Here is a 22,043-nt window from a genome sequence, read left to right as displayed (position 1 = left end):
ATATGCATTTCCTTCTACTTTTCATGGTCTCCAAATCTGTTTTGCAAGAATTTTAACCACCTAGAGCTGATTAAGCAGAGTACATTTAGGGTAGCTGACAAATATTGTTCCTTCAATAAATGCATGATTATATTTGGGTATCTTCTTTAATCTAAAATCAATTTCCAGGGATAGAGCAATAAAGCTGCTTTACAAACTTCTGTAAGTAAAAAATAGTTTGGTCATGTCTTCAAATTTATTAGCTAATCAGAAACATGTTATGATTATTTCTACACTGTTCTTTTTATTAGTTCACAGAGTGACTCATATCTGGCATTAAGATTTCTCTAATTTCCTAATAATGTACAGCTCCATGTTATTTGGAAGGATTAAGCTAGTTTTTCCCTGACATGCTACTTTAATGTAAACAAGATATTCTGATTTGAAACATCCAATGCTTTACCACCAATTTAGAATAAGCTTATATTGACTATGCATGCTAGTTTTTAGTAGCCTCACTTAAAATGACAAATATCTGGCTTTAGTTATTTACCTATTGTTTGCCTATATACTGTCAAATAAATATAAGTGTAATTCTGTTTCATTTTTATAGTTCATATTTTCTTGAAATACTTAACAGATCTTATCTCTCTAAATAAAGGAAATGAAGAAACAAAACGATTATTGTAAGGAAGTCCTCAACACCCAACACAATTTACACACTCATACTCAATCAGATTTATTTCTAAATGAACATGTTTAGAATTTTTCTGATAATTGTCAACTTATCTATGAAACTTTATAACATCTCCAGAATTTTCATATATTGGAAAAATTGGAAAAAACATATTAAATGTAATAGGCTATATTTAAGCTAAACATTTTTTTCTGTTAAATCTAAGCACATGCATGTTTTTAGAATGTTTCCTGAATATAATGTTGGTAGGTAACAACTTTTACAGGATAAAAACTATATGTACAAATAATGCAGACCTCAATAAAATATTTTAATTTTATTATTCTGATACAGAAACCTTTGCATATCACTATATTTACATATGAAGTCAGAGGCTTCAAAAAAATTTCAGATTTTAAAAAATATAACAAGAAACTGGATTTCAGGTTGTATTTATGCTAGATGAAACAATTCTTTTTCTCATTTTCATTATATGATTTTATGTTAAATGATTCTTCCAAAATTTAAGTTCTGTGGTGCAGATTATTGGTTTTAAAGAAATTAATAACTTTGTTTCAACCTAAAGCAACATGTCTAATTTTAAAGAAAAACATACTTAGTACAACAAATGTGTAATTAAAATATCTTAAGCAACTGTTGCTTAAGAATGAAATTTGAGGAAGTTGTGGCTGCTTCAATGCTACTGGCTGCTGATGCACCTGCACTCCCATAATCTGACCTGCTCCCATTGTGTACCTTCCCTGACTCACACAGCATTCTTGTGCATCCCCATATGCCGTTCCTGAATGTGCTGCTACCCAATGTGCCATTCCCCAATGTGACGTCTCTTGTGCATCCCTACACCCCGTCCCCAACCTGCACCCCTGCTGTGTGCCTTTCCCAACCTATGCAGTACCACTTGTGCACCCCTGCACCCTTCCCAGCCCACACTGCCCTCTGAGTGTTGTCCTTGACTTGCATGGTGCTTCTTGCAATCTTCCAAGCAATCTCAGCCACACTTCCTAATTCATGCCACTCCCTTGCATGCTATCCTCAACTGATGCGGCACCCCTCACACACACACACCTGCAACCTCCTCACATTCTTCCCTCTACAATCCCTTGCATGCCCTACTTGATTGCGCAGCATCTCTTACACACCTGTGATCCACTCACTCTTCTTGTTCTGAGTGCCCCCACCCCCCGCACAACCCACACAGTACCTCTCACCCACCCCCAGGCACCTTTCTTAGCCTATGTCACCCATCCATATGCTGGCCCCAACCCATGTGGCACCTATCATGCACCCCTTTGCTTCCTCCCTCCCATCCTCCCTCCCTCTTCCAGCAGCAGGCACTTACCTGCCTGGTGTTCTTGGACTTGCAACTTCCTGCTGGCTTCTCCGCTGATTTTTTCCCTGCAAGCTTCCCACAAGCAAAGTAAATGGGGAAGCTGACAGGAATTCGAGGGAGAGAGGGAGGGGAGAAAAATAATGACAGAATGAAAGTAGGATGGGAATGAAAGAGGAAGGAGGGATAGAGAGAAGAAAAGATAAAAGGAAGAAGGGAGGGAGGGAGGAAAGAGTGGGAGGAAGACAAGGAAGGAAAATAATGACAGAGGAAGAAGGGAAGGGAATGCTCTCTGCCAGCTTCCCACAAGGAAACTCAATGGGGAAGCCTGCAGGAAGTTGAAAATTGCTTCTGCTCCCATTGGTTTTTTGCCCAGCCATAGTCATTCTGTTTCTTGGTTTAGGTGAGGAAGTATCTCTGAAATAATTTTCCAATAGAGCACAGGTACACACTGACATTCCCAAATAGGGCATTCCAGCTGTATCTCCAAAGTGCAGCAACATAACACACATACGCAATCTGACATACACCCCTACCAGCATTGTATTCATCCTAGTTTTGGGGCTAATATAAATTTATTCATTTACATTCAAATTTATTTATTGATCACTGATATCAATACAAAGAATTTCATGTTATTTTCCCCTTAAAGACCAGAGCTTCTAATAGAAAAGTGTTTGCTTTCTTTCCAAATTTGCTAGTACAAATCTACTGGGAGTTTGATGCAGAGATTTCTTTGCTTTTTTGGGGGGGGAGGGGGTAATCAGTAAGATTGATGTGTTCATTCAGTTTGGCAGGCTAAGGAAAATCTTCCAATTAAAAAAAAAACTGATTTGGTGATACTGGCTACTGAATGGTCTGGGTGACTGATTAGAGCATTTTAATGGCAAAAATTTGACAATAATATGCCTTTTTTCTAGGTGTGCTCCACTTGTGGCCCAATTTGTCTACTTTTATGACATTGCCATAATATTTTTGTATGCAGCAAAATGAATTGGGTCTCCCTTGGTCTGCCAAGCATAAATGATGGACTGTATTCCAGTTAGCATCTCTCATGTTATACAGGCCTACTTCAGCCCATCCTTATTTGAGCTGATAAAAATATAAAGAAACTGTACTTGTCTAAGGAAAATACTTCAGCTAATCTTAAATATAGTATCTTAATAATAAGGCTAGAAAATATACTCTAAATGTCCTCTGTCAAACAATGTCATCACAATAAGAAATAGGGGTCTTCATTCATGAAATATGTAATGACACAGAATTTTTCACCATCCTTCTGCTAAAAATAGATGTCATCATTTTTGAACTCTGGTAAACATTTGTATTTGCTTGGAGAAATCCGGACACAAGCCAAGTTAGGTTCACAGGGACAGCTGTGATGCATTCTTCTTCCCCAAAATGGAATCTGGAAAGAAATATTTAGAGTTAAAGCATAGGGCGACTCCCCCCCAAAACTAAGCAATGGCTTCAACCAACCACATACAGTATTATACGTTGGTTACTCAGTTTTTGGAGGATACTTCTGTTAGTTACAAATATTATACTATTTTCTCTGTCTCCTTAAAGAAGAGATATTGGATGTACTAGAAAACAAATGGTAGTAAATAAACATGATTAATAAAGAGGAGTGAAGCAGTAACTACAAACAAGAAATTATTCTTTCTGCATAACCTGCAATAAATAGGACAGTGTAAACATGTTTAAATCTATCAGTTAATAGACATATTCATGATATAATGGTGCCTTTTCCCATCTTCTGCTCTAAGAATATGAATTCTGGGGGTGCGATTGTAACACATTCATAAATTCCAGAAGTTTAAATCAAATTTAAATTTAAAAAAGCTTAAGTTAACAGGAGATTTGATCCACTGAAATTTATGCTACAACTTTGTGATTTTTGTTCCCACTTATTTCAATGGGGATTGTGCAACTAACAGTCTGGATTCAACTTTTAACCTAGAAGTTAAAGGAAGTTTTTGAAATAAAAATAAAAATATTTGTTTAACATCCTTTCACATCACATTCTATGTAAAATTCTTTGGCCAACACTGGGTATCTTTAGGTATTACAAGAGGAACTTTAGTCATAGTGACCATCATAATTTAGTTCAGAAAGGTGGCAATTAGGAACTCAATAGAAAGCACTCAATTTAAAAGAAGTACCCCAGTATAAGGAATAGATGACCTGATTCCTTCCAGTTGTTTGAGATCACATCTTTCATGTTGTCTTGGTGGAGTTCAAATTAAAATCCATCTGAAAGCCATCATGTTGCTTGCCACAGATCAAAGAAATATTTGTTTCAAATATGATTTTTAAATAAACTTCTCTGTCTAGAAGAACATAAGGATCTAAATATCCTAATAGTTTGGCCGTTGGCCAAACAGTGTCAGCTGGTGGCCCCCAGGGGGAGAGCCTTCTCTGTGGGGGCACCTGTTATCTAGAATGAGCTCTCCCCGGAGATACAGAGGATCCCAGATTTACGCACCTTCTGCCGCGCCCTTAAGACCTTTTTATTTCAACAGGCTGGCCTGGCCTAACTTTCCCTTTTAAATGGTATATGAGTAATTTTAAATCTGTTTTTAAATATGGGAATGTTTTAATTCGTCTCGGGCCAAATTTTTATACTGTTTTAAATTTTATAATCTGTGTGTTTTATCTTTTTGGCTGTTCACCGCCCTGAGTCCTTTGGGAGTAGGGCGGTATATAAATCTAATAAAATAAAAATAAATAAAATAAATATTTCTCCTTTAACAAATTTTTTTTAAAAAAATTTTTTAAATTTTTTAAAATGGTTAAAACAAGATCAAGTAAAAGTAGATAATAACATGCTGATCAAGTTCTATAATCCAAAACACTAGTTCGCCTAAGATCTTTTATAAGGATATTGTACAATATGAATAATGATAGAAAACTTTCTTAACTTTTGCAAGGAGAATATTATTTTATACAGTTTGGTTTATAGCTAATAATTCTATTAAAATTTTACTCTATATTTAATATTATAAAAGAACCAGAATATTATATAACACACTAACTTTATGACTTAAAGGATGACAGTCTTCTCCAAAGATGCCCATTGGTGTGCAAATTCGAAGACTTTGGATCCAGAGACTAACAGCACAGCACATGCCTCCACCACATTGCAGATCTCTGTCACAAGCCTTAAATGTAATACACAGATATATAGCATTACATACAGAAAAGAAATACTAAAATAATCTCAGGTTATTCTAATTATTTGTTCATATATCTAAAAGAGAGATGTTGTTTACAAAAAGATAAAATCAGAGACATAAATGTGAGCAAGCAACTACTGAAATAATTTGAGTTAATTCGCATCACTACTGCAATGTTTAGTCAAGGTGGTCGTTGCTCTCCAAATATCTCCTAGAGCAGTGGCCCCCAATCTTTTGGACACCAGGGACCAGTTCCATGGGGAGAGGTTTTTCCCCTGACCAGAGGGGGTGTGGTTTCACATGCTGCCTGCATCCCATGGATAGGGCTTCACTTGTTTGCGTGGACCGGTTTCTGGCATGTCGCGGACCAGGGCCTGTCCAGGAGCTGTTGGGGATCCGTTCTAGAGGAACCCTACATCTAATGCTGTAAGAGCTGCTGCTTCTCTAACAGTGAGCCACAGTTTCTCTTGGTACCTGCTTGTCATTGAAGGAATGTATCAGGATGAAACATGCTCTGCCTCATCTATTGATGGTGGACCTAGAAATTCACTTCCCAGGATTCCCAACTTTGAGATAAAAAATCTCTGTCTTGCATCCTCCAGGCATATATTTCAAATAAATACATACATCTTACTCCCTAACATAAAAATTAGATGAAGACTACTGTTTCCTAAGTGGGAAACAGATAGATTTCCCGTAAGAGAGATAGCCCCCACCTACCTTATGTCAGCTCCATAAGGGAGACTAGACTAAGAAACAGACACCCTGCAGGCCTAAAACTATTTTTATTAGAACAGCTATAATAACAGAATTCTGCAAGTCTGAATATGCTTCTCCGTCTTTTATCTTCACGTGATGGGGAGATTGTCTGAAGCATTTTTGTCCTTTATCATTACAAAAGGGTTGACCAGAGGAATTGCTCATCTTTCCCCATCTCTTTGAAGAACGTCTGAGTGCATTTTGCCTGGAAGTTCTGATAATTTAGTGATATTGCCAAAACAGTGTCTGTGTTCTTTTCATATAGCCAACTAAACAGAGAAGGTAGATACATAGATATAGCTTTACCTAGAGAAATGAGCAATACAAGTAGTCTTTGAGTTACGCCCATTCATTGAGCAACTGTTCCAAGCTAGGGTGGTACCGAACAAATGATACATACAGCCATTGCAGCACCCCCATGGGCACAAGGTTAACATTTAGCCAATCTCCTCTAGAAATATGTTCTTGATGCCAGGAAAGTGAACCTGGAATTTCTTAACTATTGAACTTACAAGACACGCCCAGCCTGGCCCTTTGCAAAGAAAAAGAAAGAAAAAAAATGCTGAAGGCAAGAGAACTTTTTGGTTTTGGAATCAAGGATTCTCTTTTCTTTCTTGTTCTTTCTTCTCGTCTTCATCCTCCTCCTCCTCTCTTCCTTCCTTCCTCCCTCCCTCCCTCCTCAGTGAATCTGTTAGATGCTATTTCAGATAAATCATAGGTTTCTGGGTATGGAATTATATATATGTATATGAAGAGTTTCTTTTATATATTTTTATATTACTTTAAAAAATCAACTGAATGGATTTACATGAAACACATATGTTCTATAATAGATATAAAAACCAAACAGTTTTAATAAAGTTGTAAATATAGGCATAAAAGGCAATGAAAGGCAAATTGAAAATGGAGTACCAGCACAAGTAATTTTAGAGATATGAGTAAAAATGAGAGACAAAGTATTGTTTTAATTTATTTAATAAAATGTTTCCAGGGAAATATAGGAACAGATTTGATGTTGGCAAATATGCAATGATTTGAATTACTGAGGACTGCACTGTTATATTACTGCACTTATTTTGGCTTCTCTTTTATTTCAGGTTTTAAGATTACCAAATATTATAAGGTTTTTCCACAATGGCATAATAAATAAGTGGAATGACTTTATGAGCTGATAATGGTGCTGAGGGACACATTAATGCACATTAAAACAAATGTTCTGTTTAGAGGGTTTCATTATGAATATAATTACACTATATTCTACTGCATAACTATGTGATTTCAGCAGTAAAATTGATAGCATCACATGTATTTATTAAATAGCTGTTGTCTGAGGAAAAAAAAAAAGTCGAGATTCTCCACATAATAATATTGCAATTCAGGAATACAATTGTATTATATTGAAAATTAGGAAGGTAGGCTTCCAGTGTGAGTCCTGACTGACTGAAGAATTCTTTGTGAATAAATGGAGACAACTGCTGTAAAGAATGAAAGACTGGCAAGTAGACTGTCCCTTTGAATCTCTTGGGAGAAGGAAAGATTGGGAAATTGCCCATGAGTGCTCTGAATGGTAGTTTTCTTGTAAGGAAACTGACTGTAAAACAGCAATCTCTCGTGGTTCTGAGCGCCAGAGGTTGAGGGAGATGATATCTCAGGTCTCACCAGTGACAGACTCTTTCATAAGGACACTAAGCCAGCTAAACTTACTTTCTAATCATATTCAGAAAAGTTCAATTTAATCACTTTATAGATATTAGAGACCTTCAAAATAATGAGCATCTGATGAGTATTACCTTCTTATTTGGATTTAATACATTTTAAACAGAAGTTAAGAGTTTTAAATAGTATACAATTGAGAAAAGCAAAAGAGGGAGATTTTGATTTAAGAAAGTTTTAAACAGAGTGAAAGATCAAATATATTTGGAGTATTGGTTATTTTTGTGGTAAGATTTTTTTTAAAAAAATAAGTACCATGTTTCCCTGAAAATAAGCCCCTATCTTATATTTTTTGAACCCTGAAATAAGTGCTTGGCCTTATTTTCAGGGATGTCTTATTATTTTGGGGTGCGTGGAGCAAGACAAGGCTCCTCTTGCCATCTTACCTGATTTCCAGCTCTGTGGTTCTAAACATAACCAGAGGAAATGGAGACCGGCTGTACATGCATTTAAATATTTGTGGGGGGGCTTATTTTCAGGGGGGGCTTATTTTAGCACATGTGCTCAAAAGCCTGATTGGGCTTATTATCGAGGGATGTCTTATTTTAGGGGAAACAGGGTATATAATTTACTAATATACTTGTGGGAAATGACTGAAACTGAACTAACCCCCTATTAGAAACTAAAGTTTGATGAAGGTTGCAAATGGATACTATAAGAAACTAAAAGATGGGGCAGAAAAAGAATTAAAATGGCTAAGCCTAACTTTTTCTTAAGGAGTTTTTTTTTGAAACAGGGACTGAAATATTAATACCTAATACAAAGGATACAAATTTCAATGGATAGACTTTTAGAACATAATGAGAAAAACTTTAAAAATGTTTACCTATACAGACACTGTAGAGTTCAAACACATGGAAAAAATTGTGATTACCAAAATATGAATATAAAAGACAAATCAAGAAAAGGATCTGGACATTGAACACCTGTGACAAGAAACCCTAGACAATGCTTATGGGATTTACAAAGTGGGTTAGTGAAAGGCTTGGTTGAAGGCTCCTTTTAAATGCAAAAAAGTGATGATAAATCAAATCGTGCAATACCATTATAATGATTTTAAAGATCAAGATTGTGTAGAGCAAAAATGACATATAAATTTGGGCTACTTGAACAGGGATAAACTATTGATATTTCTGGACCTTTTGCTGAACTGGGATTGAAAAGATGATTTCTGGGTTTCATATAGATAAAAATTAGATAAAAAATAAAAAGGGAGAAGAGATTTTTTTTTAAATTTGCAACTTTAAAAAAGAGTGAAAGTCTGTATATTAACTTATGCCTGGTGTGTCATGAATGTTCAAAGCCACTTCTTCATTATTGTCTTTGTTGCCTTTTTCTTTTGTCTTCTACCTTTTTCTTTTTCATTTTTCTGCATCTTCTGAACTTTTATTTTTCTTTTGTTTGTATTAGTTTTTACTATGTTTATTAAACATACTGTAGTCATATATACTTTAGTTTGTATTAGCTTTTACTATGTTCATTAAGAACTTCAATTAAAGCATTAACCAGAAAATTAAGACAAAAAATTAGATCCATTCGTAGAGCAATGTAAAAAAAAAAAAAAACCTAATTCAGCCTCCAAAAAAGGTTTCCTTGTCATTACCTTCTTATCAACATTTTAATTCAATGATCTTATATATCCATGTTTCTTTCTTTTTTTTTAATTTTTTATTTAATAAACAAACATACATATACAGACGTAGACATTTAAACAAACTATACATAAACTAACTATACAAAAAGGTCAAGTCTTACAGCTTGAACTTTAAAAATAGAGCTACTTCGGTAATTATATATCTATATATCTCTATATATTTATCTTTCATCATGTATCAATGTTTATACAACGATATTTCATTTTATTTCCTTATTTTTGTATCATTGGGTGGTATTCCCTTATTTCGTATTCTTTTTATCTAACCAGTTGTACCATTTCTGCCAGATTAAATAATACTCTGAATCTTCTTTTCCCTGTATCTCTTTGGTAAGTTTGTCCATTTCCGCACATTCCATTGTTTTTTGTATTATTTTTTCCTCTGATGGCGTGTCCTCTAGTTTCCACATTTGTGCGAAAGTGATTCTGGCTGCGGTCAGGATATGTATTATCAAGTATTGTGTCTCTTTTTTATAGTCCTTTGTCAGTATCCCTAGTAAATATGTTTGCGGTCTGAAGGGCACTTTTTGGGTGGTGATTTCTTCCAGCTGATTTTGAATTGTTTTCCAAAATTTTTTGGCCTTTGGGCATGACCACCACATATGGTAGTAGGTCCCTTCTGTGTTTTGCACTTCCAACAGTTCTGATTCGCATTGGGGAACATCCTTGCCAGGCGTGCGGGGGGGAGATGCCACCTATAAAACATCTTGTCTGTATTTTCTTTGTAGGGCACGGACATTGTCAGCTTAGTATTTACCTTCCACATTTTCTCCCAATTTTCTAGGTTAATATTATATCCAAAATTTTTAGCCCAAATAATCATATTTTCCTTCACCACTTCTTCTTCCAATTTGTATTTTAATAGATAATTATATATTTTAGTTATTAATTTATTGTCTGATTGCATTATGATTTTATCTAATTCATTTCTTTCTTTTTGGATTCCAAATTTTTTCATGTCGGTTTTATATCTTGATTTTATCTGTAAATACGGCCACCAGTCAATATCCGTGCCCTGTTGTCTCAATTCGTCTCTTGTTTTCATTTCTCCCTCTGTGTTCAACAATTCGTCATAGGTTTTCATCTTGTCTATATCCATTGTGTTCGGATAAATTTGGGCCTCCATGGTTGATAACCATCTTGGGATTTTATCGTAATGTTTTCTCCTTATTTCGGTCCAAATTTTTGCCAATGCTCCTCTGATATAGTGTCTCCTGAAGTGCTCATGTTGCCTGGGTTTTTCCTCCCATAAGAATGCGTGCCAGCCTTTTGATAGGTCAAATCCTTCTAATGCTAACGTTCGTTTATCTTCGAGTGTCATCCAATCTTTGATCCAAGTTAAAGCTGTTGCAGTGTAGTAAGTTTGCCAATCTGGGAGTCCCAGGCCACCCTTTTCTCTAGTGTCCTGTAGGTGCTTCAGTTTAATCCTGGCTCTTTTCCCTTGCCATATATACTTTAAAGTCATTTTATCAAGATCTTTGAAATATGATTTCCCTGGATTTATCGGTATTGTTCTAAATAGGTATAGTAATTTCGGTAAAATTGTCATTTTGATTGAAGCAATTTTGCCTAATAGCGATAGTCTCAATTTACTCCATGCCTCTAAGTCCTTTTGGATTTGTTTGGCCAATTTATTATAATTGTCTTCTTTAAGAGATGATACCTTATTCGTAAGCCAAATTCCTAGATATTTTATTTTTGTTGTTGTTTGTATTCCTAGCGTCTCCTCCAATTCTTTCTCCTGGGTTTTTGTCAAATTTTGTCAAGTTAGTAGTTTTGTTTTTTGTCTATTAATTTTCAATCCTGCCACTTCACCATATTGTTCTATCTTCCTTAGTAAATTCAATCCTGATTGTTTTGGTCTTTCTAAAATAAATACTACATCGTCCGCGAATGCTTGTAGTTTATACTACTGGTTTTTTGTTCTTAATCCTTTTATTTCATTGTCATTCCTAATTTCGTTCAACAGTGGTTCCAATGCTAGTATATATAGTATAGGAGAGAGTGGACTTCCTTGTCTCACCCCCTTGGATATTTTAAATTGGTCTGTTGTCTCTCCGTTTATCCATATCTTTGCGGTTTGGTCGGAGTATATTGTTTTGATCATATTTAGGAATTTATCGCCGGTTCCCATTTTTTCTAATTGTAATGTTAAGAGTCCCCAATTAAGGTTGTCGAACGCCTTCTGTACGTCAAGGAAAAGTAAGGCCATTTTTTCGTCCGATTTTTGCTCATAATATTCCAGGATATTGATTATTGTTCTTGTGTTCTTATTAATTTGCCTATTTGGAATAAATCCATTTTGATCTGGATGGATATAATCCACGATAATTTTCTTCATTCTCTGGGCCGTAATTGATGTAAATAATTTGTAGTCTGCGTTTAGAAGCGATATGGGTCTGTAGTTTTTAGTTTGGGTGAGATCTGAGTCTTCTTTGGGTATCAATGTAATAATTGTCTCTATCCATGATTTGGGAGTTTTGGCTTCTAGAATTGCTTCATTCAGGACTTGTAATAAAACATCATCTATTGGCTGGTGCTCAATTTTGTAAAATTCCACCGGGATACCATCTGGACCTGGTGTTTTATTGTTGTTCTGTTTCTTCTTTGCTTCAATTAATTCTGACATCGATATTGGTCTGTTCAAGAGTTCTCTTTGAGTTTCCTTTATTTCTTGAATGTTGGTTTTATTTATATACTCTTTAACTTTTTCCAATTGGATTTCTTCTTGTGCATATAGTTCCTGATAGAAGTTTCTTACGATTCGCTTTTTTTCCTCATCCGTATGCTGCAATTGCCCTTGTTCGTCTTGTAGTTGATGTATTAGTCTTTTGTCCTTTTCTTTCTTTAACTTATAAGCCAACCAACGTCCTGTTTTATTTGCAAATTTGAATTGGTTTTGTTTTGCCATTTTGATTTTCCTTGCTATTTCTGTTGTTGTTATTAAGTTTATTTCATGTTTAATAAGGTTTATTTTTTCCTTGATCTCTTTCCTGTCGGGTCTATTCTGTAATTCTGCTTCCTGTTTTGCAAGGTCAATCAATAAATTGTTTCTTCTTTGCTGTTTCTCTCTATTTTTCTTTGCCTTGAATGAAATTGTTAGTCCTCTTATATATGCTTTTTGTGGTATCCCATAGGACTTGCAATGATGTTTGTTCCCTCTTGTTGATTTGGAAGAATATCTCCATATCCATGTTTCAGATGTCTTAAAATTATAGATGTTTCAATTCACCGGTGATTGTAAGTTCATGATGAACCATAACTTCCTCTAGAACACGGGTGTCAAACTTGCGGCATCACATTGCCGTTACGTGACATTTCACGATGTTTTTTCCCTTCATGGAGCTGGGCTGGGCGTGGCCTGCATGTGACGCATCCGGCCTCCGGACCACCAGTTTGACACCCCTGCTCTAGGATATTTTGCAAGTACATGAAGTACTACACTATTTTTGGTTGAAAGAGAAATTCAGTAGCCTGTAAAGGCAGCCTTTACAGTTTGTCTCAGGCAGCCACACACAGGAGCTGCTGAAAAGACACAATCTGATTCAAATCACAGCTGGCCAGAGGTCGTCTGTCTTCAGTGTAGTTCCTTGAGCCAATATGGGCAAAATACGAATGAGGCAACTTCTTTTTTTTTTTTTCAGAAAAATGGATTACATGTTCAAAATATGCTAGAACGTTAGAAGGGGACAAGACGGACTCATTTCCATAGAAATGGTGTAGGAGTTTTCAAGCTATTATTTTTTTATTTTCTTGGCAGAGAATGTGGAACCAGTAGCCTCTCTGGTGCCAAATTTCAAGTAGCTATGTTGGATGGTATGTAGAAAAACTGCTCTCAAAGAATGCTAACACTTCTTGAACGTAGTAAGTGATTGTTGAATAGAGCAGTAGAAATGTAAGAGAGAAACTCATCTTTTCAACAAATAAATCACTTTTCAGCTATCTCAAGACCCCAGACTTGTCATAGAATTCAGCAGTGCGCCTTCCTTTCCACTTGGCGACATGGCATTTTATGTTATGTAGATGATCAAAGCCCTCCTCCCACCTTCTTTGTGGCATGACTGCTATTATAGCAGCACGGTAGCATCCCAGGGCTCTGTAGGAGATCAGAAACGAAGCCTAGAGACACTCATTCAGAACTGAAAGAATTTCAGAGCTCTCCCTTTTGTCCCAGATAAATGAAAACGTGCTCTGTATTATGCAGCTTTGCCGCAAAAGTCAAACTTCAGCAGAATCTAATGAATTTGGTGTCATGGGATGGTGTTTAACAAGTTTTCTTCATGATGTTTTGGTCAAGATGCTAGACTACGATTGGGCAGTCCACCCTCAGCCATGGAAATTCACTGCAGGACTTTGGTATAGGCCTTTTCTCATAGTCCAACATGTTCATAGGAATATTGTGGGGATAAAATGAAGGGAAATACGGGAGCTTTTAACAACTACTGATACTATTATTGTTTTAAAATATATTTAAAACAACAGTACATTACACGAAGAAGTCCCCCCCACCCAAGATTTAAAGTTGTACGGAACCTTACCTCCATTTTAAATGTATTTATTGTGAGCATTTTATACAGTCTCAAATCTTAAACAAGTAACTCTAATAAGCAAAACATAAAAATAATCATAATTTTAAACCCCCAATAAACAGCAGTGCAAAATACAATTAAAAATAATCATCATATTGTAACTGAGGAGCTCAAAAACAACTCATAGTTGGGCTTCATTAAGGTTTTCCCCAAAAGAACCAGGAAGAACTTAATGCTGTCTGAAAGGCCAAGAGGGTCAGATCTTCTGAATCCCAGGCACTATGTCAGAGAATGGTCTTCAGAATGTGAGGAGAGAGGATTTGTTTTCATCTGAGAGTCAGACACTCCTCATTTGGTGCAATTAGTCACCATAAACATTGTACAACTGCAATGGAATAAAAATCCAATAAACAGCTTTTTTTTTAAAAAAAAAAAATGAAGTAGACAGTTCACTCAGTTTAATGGTAGAGAGAGAAAAGTGTTAAAGGTCTAGGTGCTGAATTCCCGATCCAAACAATTTACTATTAAATGTTGATAATACTCAGAATGCTACAAGTAGTGCATTTAATGACAAGAGTAATTAGTAGTTGTTGTTCACACATATAGACATACATACACATAGTTTCTTTCTTAGACTGGCAGCAGGAAAAAGGAAAACGAGACAGGTTTCAATCACTGAATTAACACTTTTAAAAGTACTTTTCTGCCAGAAAATACCAGAAACAACTCCTTCATTCTGTTTAGGTTATAGATTAATTGGATAAGCATTAAGAATTTAACACCCCCAGATATTAGCTCATGTACTATGTTTGCTTCATTAAGTACACAGCAGATTTTATGGCAGAATAATGGATATTTCAGAGCTGGTTGTTGCAATGGTTAAAGTGCTGGGATAGAAACTGGGAGACTGTGAGTTCTAGTCCTACCTTAGGTACAAAAGCAGCTGGGTGATTCTGGACCAGTCATTTTTTCAGTCCTATGAGGCAGTGACAAATCAATTCTGAAATCTTGCAGAAGAAAACTGCACAGGCCTGTCCAATCTATACTGACTCAAAGGTGTGCATGTACACATACATATATACACAAAAACCTATTTCCAATGGTTAACTTAGATTTAAAAGACTTAGAATAACAGAGATGGAAGGGACCTTGTAGGTCATCTAGTCCAACACCCTGCTCAAGCAGGAGACCCTAAACAATTTCTGACAAGTCTCTTCTTCTTGAAAGCTTCCAGTGATGAAGCTCCCACAACTTCTGAAGGCAAGCTGTTCCATTGGTTGATTGTTCTCACTGTCAGAAAAGTTCTCCTTTTTTTCTAGGTTAAATCACTCCTTGATCAGTTTCCATCCATCGTTCCTTGTTTGGAACACTGCTATCATGTCACCCCTGATCCTTTTCTTCGCTAGACTAGTAATGCCCAGTTATTGTAATCACAATTCATATGTTTTTTGGAAAACAGAGAAAATACCTTTGGAAGGAGAAATAATTAAGAAAATTTTAGACTGTGCAGAAATGAATAGATTGACTTTGATGATTAAGGAAAAAAAAGATTCAGAATACTTTAAGATAGGGAATCAATTTTACCATTGGTTAGAAAAGAGATACAAATAAGTAAATTAATAGTTATGTATAAAAATGCTATAATCAGAATATTCTGTTAGTGATGAATTGTTGTAATGGACTTGATGAGAATGAAGATAGAAGATACAACAAAAGAAGAACTGTTGGAGACAACACCGAGATGTGACATGGAAGGAATGACTGATCTATTAAATGTTTGTTTGCTTAAAAAATAAAAAACTTTTTTTAAAAAAACAATTCATATGTTTTAGCCTCCAGACCCCTAATCATTTTTGTTGCTCTTCTTTTTCTGTATGAAAATAAATGTCAGAAACAAAAAATATTTGTACAAACAGAAATACTGCTAGACAGTTATAGATATTTCTATTCCTTTTTCATTAATAAGCCAAGGATATTTACTTTCCTTTAATTTTAGTCACATTCTGATCCCAAGTCCAAAATTCCCTCTTGCCAACATTTTATCATTGGATCTCCTTCATATAGAAGAAGTCCACATCTGGACTGTGGTAATTTAGCAAATGTGTTTGAGATGGAACTAATGAATTTTTTCAAATAGCTTTTGCTTCATGGACATACTATCTGTAGCCATCATCCTTCCTCCCATTTGTTTAATGCTTCTAACCATGACAAGATCTGAGTTCCTGGACTAAGAATCAGAAAAGACACATCATTACTTCAGTATAATAGGGAATAAGATAGCCAGTGTGGCCTAGTAGTTAAGGCACCAGGCTAGAGGTCTCTGAGTTCAAGTCCTGCCTTATGAAAGCCAGCTGAGTGACTTTGGGCCAGTCACTTTCAGCCCAATCCACCTCACAGGGTTGTTATTGGGAAAATAAGTACAAATCAACCCTCACAAATGGCATTTTTTGCCATTATTTTGCCAGAAACTGGCAAAAATTAGCAAGACATGATCACACCAGTCATAAATGTGAACCAGTTGCCAAGGACATGAACTGTGATCACTTGATCATGGGTGTGTGGTGGTGTGACATTTTACGATGGTCAGAAATGCTTTACAAGCTGGAAATCATCTTTTCCAATGCCCTCATAATTGTGGACCCTCGTTAAACAGTTGTAAGTCAAGGACTGCCTGTATACAGAATAGGGTGTATGGATGTCTTAATTTCATTAATACTGCACAGTAGGCTAGTGATCTATGCCACCAGAAGTACTGGTGTATGTAAAATATCCATGTTGTTAATATCTGCATGGCTTAACAAGCAAATTGCACAGGAGGCAGGAGACTGAAAAAAACTGTGCACAGTGAACATCTAAGCTATTTAAAAATTTAAAAAAATACACAATGCACATAATTCTTCCATAAAGCAGTTATGGGGCTTAGAAAACTATGTAATATTTATATTGTTAGGAATAATAGAATCTTTAACCAAGGAGAAACCTGGGAAATTTTTAGAAAGCTAACAGACTGTAGCCTAGTTTTTCACATTGCAGTGAAATATGACACATTCGCAAAACCCGTCTGATATATCCAGACTCTATATACACTGATGAATGAATGGCAATGAAAAGCCTTTCAAAATTATGCCCAGACTTTTGCTTTCCTTTTGCAGTTTTTCACAGAATGATACATGAATGGGCAAGGAAATCTGGAACTGCCAGCTCTTTTAACAAAGCCTTTGGAAAGTTTGCAACATTTTGGAAAGTTTGCAAAATTGAATTTAGATGCATGGGGAGTGGGGGGAATCTGGAAAACAGAAGAAGTAAAACCTATTATTATTATTATTATTATTATTATTATTATTATTATTATTATTATTATTATTTATTGGTTAATCTTTAGTGAGATTCACAGCCTTTGAGGCTGGTTAATAGCTCAGCAGCTCGAGTCCTAACCAAGGACCTAGGAACTGTTAAGGTATCGTCGGAGGATGTAAGCTGTTCCGAGTAAGGTGGTTTTTTGTAGAGTCAAAATGTTCAAGTCGGGCAAATTTAGAATTTCTAAATAGCGGGGTAGCCCTTTGGGTATTGCTCCGAGGGCTCCAATTACAATCGGGACAACACACGATTTCTTTTTCCACAGTCGCTCAACTTCAATTTGTAAGTCCCGGTACTTTGTGATTTTTTCTTGCTGCTTATCTTCAATTCGTGCATCACCAGGTATTGCAATGTCAATGAACCATACTTTTTTCTTTTCAACTATTGTTATGTCAGGTGTGTTGTGGACCAAGTGCCTGTCAGTCTGAATCCTAAAGTCCCACAAGATCTTGAGTTTCTCATTCTCTAAAACTTTCTCAACCTGATGTTCCCAGTGGTTTTTGCTGTACTCAAATCCAAACTTCTGGCACAATTTCCAGTGAATGATTTTAGCAACACGGTCATGGCGTTGTAGGTACTCAGTTTGTGAAATTTTGCTGCACCCACTGATCAGGTGGTCAACTGTCTCTTCTTTTTCATTGCAGAGGCGGCATTTGCTGTTGGTGGTAACATGTTGAATTTTTGCCTTCATACAGTTTGTGGCTAGGGCTTGTTCTTGAGCTGCCAAAATAAAGCTTTCTGTTTCTTTTTTCAGTACTCCTGATCTTAACCAGTTCCAAGTTAGTTTCTGGTCAGCTTTGCCTTCAATACTTTTCAAGTATTGGCCATGCAGAGCTTTGTGTTTCCAATTTTCAGCTCGCTGCTCAGTTACTTCTTTCTTATATTCTGCTTTTGTTTTAGTTGTCTTTAAAAGGCCTCCTTTATTTACTTCCTTAATCATTGGTTCTTCACTTTTCTGGATGTAATCATTCAAGCTGGATTTTTCTTCTTCCACAGTCTGCTTTACTTATAGGAGTCCTCGACCACCCTCTGCTCTTGGTAAATATAATCGGTCAACATCACTTTTAGGGTGCAAGGCATGATTCATTGTCATAAGCTTCCTTGTTTTTCTGTCCAAATTGTCTAACTCCATCTGGGTCCAGTCAATTATTCCTGCAGAGTATCTAATCACAGGTATAGCCCAGGTATTTATGGCTTTTATGATGTTTCCTCCACTCAATTTGGACATTAATATCTTACGAATTCGTCGAATGTACTTGGCTGAAGTTAATTCCTTGACTTTATTATGCATTAAGTCAGAGGCTTCTAAAATTCCCAAGTACTTGTAGCCTTCTTCTGATTTTACTGCCTTTATCATTTCTTCATTCTCTAGTTCTATTCCATCCTCTTCTATGATCTTGCCTGCTTTGGTTGCTATTGTTGCACATTTGTCAATTCCAAACTGCATACCAATGTCTTGGCTGAATTCTTTTGTTTTCAATTAATAAATTCAGTTCAGCTTTTGTTTTACCAAACCGCTTCAAATCATCCATGTACATCAAGTGCGAGATTTTCAGTCCTTTCTTTGCAAGTTCGTATCCACAGTTCATCTTCTTCAAAATGATTGTCAGTGGTAGCATTGAGAGTATAAAAAGTAGGGGTGAAAGGGAATCGCCCTGGAAAATGCCTCGTTTAATTTCAACTTCACCCAGTTCTTCTTCATTAGCCATAAGTTTTGTTTTCCAGAGGTTCATTGAAGATTCCATGAATTTTTGTATGTTGCTGCTGATGCCTAATATTTCCAGGCATTTCTTGATCCAGCTATGGGGAACTGAATCAAATGCTTTCTTATAGTCTATCCAAGCCATGAACAGGTTGGTTCGTCTTTTCTTTGAGTTCTTTAGGATTATCTTGTCGATCAGCAATTGATCTTTTGTTCCTCTTGAGTTTTTGCAGCATCCTTTCTGTTCTACATTATTATTATTATTATTATTATTATTATTATTATTATTATTATTATTATTATTATTATATTATTATTATTATTATTATTATTATTATTATTATTATTATTATCTCAGAAAGGAATTTTTGCAATACACTATGGCAGGGAAGCAAATTCACTTTGTTGCCATTCCAATGTTTATTTGGAAATAAATTAAATTAAACCATGTTCCCTTGCACATTTGCATTAGCTAAGACTATATTCTCAACTGTATGTATGCGCATACAAACATTCATTGGCAACATTGTTTTCCTTTCATATTCCCACAGTGTTCCCTTCATCCCATTCCATAAACGAGGCAGCCTTAAATAAGTACTCCTTTCCTGTAACTGGTGTGAAGGTAAGATACATTTGATATATAAATTTTGCACTTATTGCAACCCTGAACAAGGGCATCCCGAAGGCACATATAATCTCTTAGGCTTTGTCACCCATTACCTTGGATGGTTTCTGATAGCTGCAGGGATTTGAAACTGCGGCAACAGATCCAGTTTAGTATAAGGATCAGGACTGGGGCAGCACCTTTCATGGTTTTCTGCTGAGTCAAAGATGGCTAGAAAGCACTTCAACTCAATGGTTGAGAAGGACTCTAAATTTTTACAGTACATCTTAAAGCTAATTTATTTAATAATATTTATTTTATTTAGTTAGAACAATTAATCAGTGGAACAACTTGCCTCCAGAAGTTGTTAAAAACTGGAAGTTTTTAAGAAGAGATTGGACAACTATTTGTCTGAAATGTTACAGTGTCTCTGTACCCAAATGTGCTTTTTCAAGAGGCAATTAGACTTTCTGGGTTTTTTTCTTTGAAGACGTTTTGCTTCTCATCCAAGAAGCTTCTTCAGCTCAAAACAGAGATTTATAAATTTCTAAATAGGCATCCACAGACATTTAGTGTCTCTATAACATTTGAGCAGGGATGAAGGCTGAGCTTGTCGATCAGAAAGGTCAGCAGTTCGGTGGTTCAAATCCCTAGTATAGGTCTCCTGCCTGAGCAGGGGGTTGGACTAGATGACCTTCAAGGTCCTTTCCAAACTCTTCCTGTTATCTTAAGGTCCCTTCCAACTCTGTCATTCTGTTACTTTTAAGCCTCTCTATTAGATATATATATAGAGAGAGAATTAAGTGAGATAGGAGCAAGGAGGGGGGGGGGACAACGAGCTCTCTTGAGTCCTTGAAACAGACTAGATCCAATCGCCTGTGGCAACAAGGGCAAACCTCCTTGGTCTTTAAAAGCAACGCGGAAACCGCTGCGGGGAAAGCCCCGCTTGGAAGTTTCCGCAGCAACTAAGGAGGCTACGAGCACGTGCTCACCCCGACCCCCTTCCCCCCCCCCCAAAAAACACTTCATCAGAGCTTTCCCCGCCCCAATATGCACCTCTTGACAAAGCCTCAGGGACGAACAGTCTGGCCCTCAGCAGGTATTCAACGAGAGACTCATTTTAGGCTCAAGGACAGGCACCCGCCTCTCCTGTTCCACCAGCCCTCCCATCTTGAACTAATCCCCCCGCCTCTGCAACCAGCCTTGACAATTCGTATCTGCCCACTATCCCACCCTCCCCCACAAAGCGAAGCACCAGCCCAAGATCTGCAGCCCCGATCCTTCCCTCCTCTACCCCTTCCCCCCGCTCCCAGCCAAATCTTTCCAACGATTTTCAGGCAAATGGCAGCTCTACATCTAATAGCGCCGCGCTTAGCTTCACTTTCTCAGAGCACATTGTATATTCTCTCCCCTCACCCCCGGGCAACTCTTAAATTTCTCACCCGCTTTGGACTCTTTCCAAAAAAAAAAAAAAGCGCCCCTATAGCTCCACCAATATATATATTTAAATAGAGGGGACCATGATTAGCGCGCATTGCTTCTTCCTACTACTTGCTTTGCCTGCCCTCTGGGCTCAGCGTCATCCCGACCTTCGGGGCGATCTTCGATTTTTCCCGCCAAAATGGACCGCAGCTTCAGACGGGACGGAGCCGACCCTCCGTGTTCCCCCGCCTGCTAAAACCGTCGGAAGAGGCGTCCGTCCCGGCCATTCTTGCCCAGATGGGCGGTCGCCCGGCTCTCACCCCAGTGATGACCGCCGAGTCCCCCGAGCAGAAAAGCAGAAAGAGGAAGGGAAGGCAGGGCAGGCTTTTCATGGCGTCCTCTTGTATTTTTGTTCTGTCTGTCCCGAGGCTGCGTCGCCAGCTCTCCGTGCGCGGAGTACTCGGCTAGAGGCTCCCTCCGGACAGCAGCAACGGGAAGAAGAAGAAGAACAGGAGAGCTCGAGCTGCGGTCGCCGGAGCCGTTTTAAAGCCCCGGGTTGCCATTCAGAAGCAAGATGAGTCACTGTTCGAGCTACCCCGGCAACGCTGCCGTGCCGTCGGGGAGAGGGACCGGAATCCATACACGGCCAATCCATAACGAAAGCGCGAGCTGAAATACCAAAGCGCACCTCGTAGTAGAGAGGAGATACTCTCGGCTGGACGCAGAGAAGAGCAACGCAATTCCTCGGAACCAAGGAGAGGCTGAAGGGAAACAATCAGGGAATGTGGGTCTCCTTAGGCTTAGGGGAAAGCTTTTACAATAGTAGCTGTAATCTTAGTGACAACAATCATGGTGACACCTTAAAGCACTCCAGAAACATACATGCAGATCTCATTAGGTAGTCATCATCTGGCTGAGTGGTATTTTCATGGAGGCTTAAGGCATGCAAATAAAAAAAAGAGACAGAATCTTACAGGTGGTGAAAGAGATGTACCTTATGATATGAGGGGCACTAGCTCAAATCTCTCACACTGTTAAGCATCTCTTACTACAGTAGTTTGGGACAGGTTCCTTGCAACTGTTTTTAGAATCCACTCTGCTCCTTATTCTCATGTCCTTCT

General features: G+C 37.3%; 1 protein-coding gene across 1 annotated transcript; it reads right to left on the bottom strand.

Moving 5' to 3' along the window:
• Positions 1 to 977: 977 nt before the first annotated feature.
• Positions 978 to 21,480, bottom strand: PROK2 (prokineticin 2). The gene is made up of 3 exons (XM_034440567.2): positions 21,243 to 21,480; positions 5,042 to 5,167; positions 978 to 3,411 (listed from the first exon to the last, which is right to left on the bottom strand). Exons 1-3 carry the CDS (start codon positions 21,312 to 21,314, stop codon positions 3,286 to 3,288), a joined length of 324 nt encoding a protein of 107 aa, XP_034296458.1. The 5' UTR covers positions 21,315 to 21,480; the 3' UTR covers positions 978 to 3,285.
• Positions 21,481 to 22,043: the final 563 nt, after the last annotated feature.

Source organism: Pantherophis guttatus, chromosome 2, assembly GCF_059756535.1.
Source record: "Pantherophis guttatus breed Tessera chromosome 2, ASM5975653v1, whole genome shotgun sequence".
Lineage (NCBI taxonomy): Eukaryota > Metazoa > Chordata > Lepidosauria > Squamata > Colubridae > Pantherophis > Pantherophis guttatus.
Note: the sequence above shows the minus strand (reverse complement) of the source record. Positions and strands in the feature narration are given on the sequence as shown.

Excerpts from the sequence above, each read along its gene's own strand:
- PROK2 (XM_034440567.2), bottom strand. The coding sequence starts at position 21,314 with ATGAAAAGCCTGCCCTGCCTTCCCTTCCTCTTTCTGCTTTTCTGCTCG. Across the intron at positions 5,168-21,242 it reads ACTCGGCGGTCATCACTGGG|GCTTGTGACAGAGATCTGCA; the intron begins GTGAGAGCCGGG and ends ATTACATTTAAG. Across the intron at positions 3,412-5,041 it reads GTCATCCTTTAAGTCATAAA|ATTCCATTTTGGGGAAGAAG; the intron begins GTTAGTGTGTTA and ends ATTTCTTTCCAG.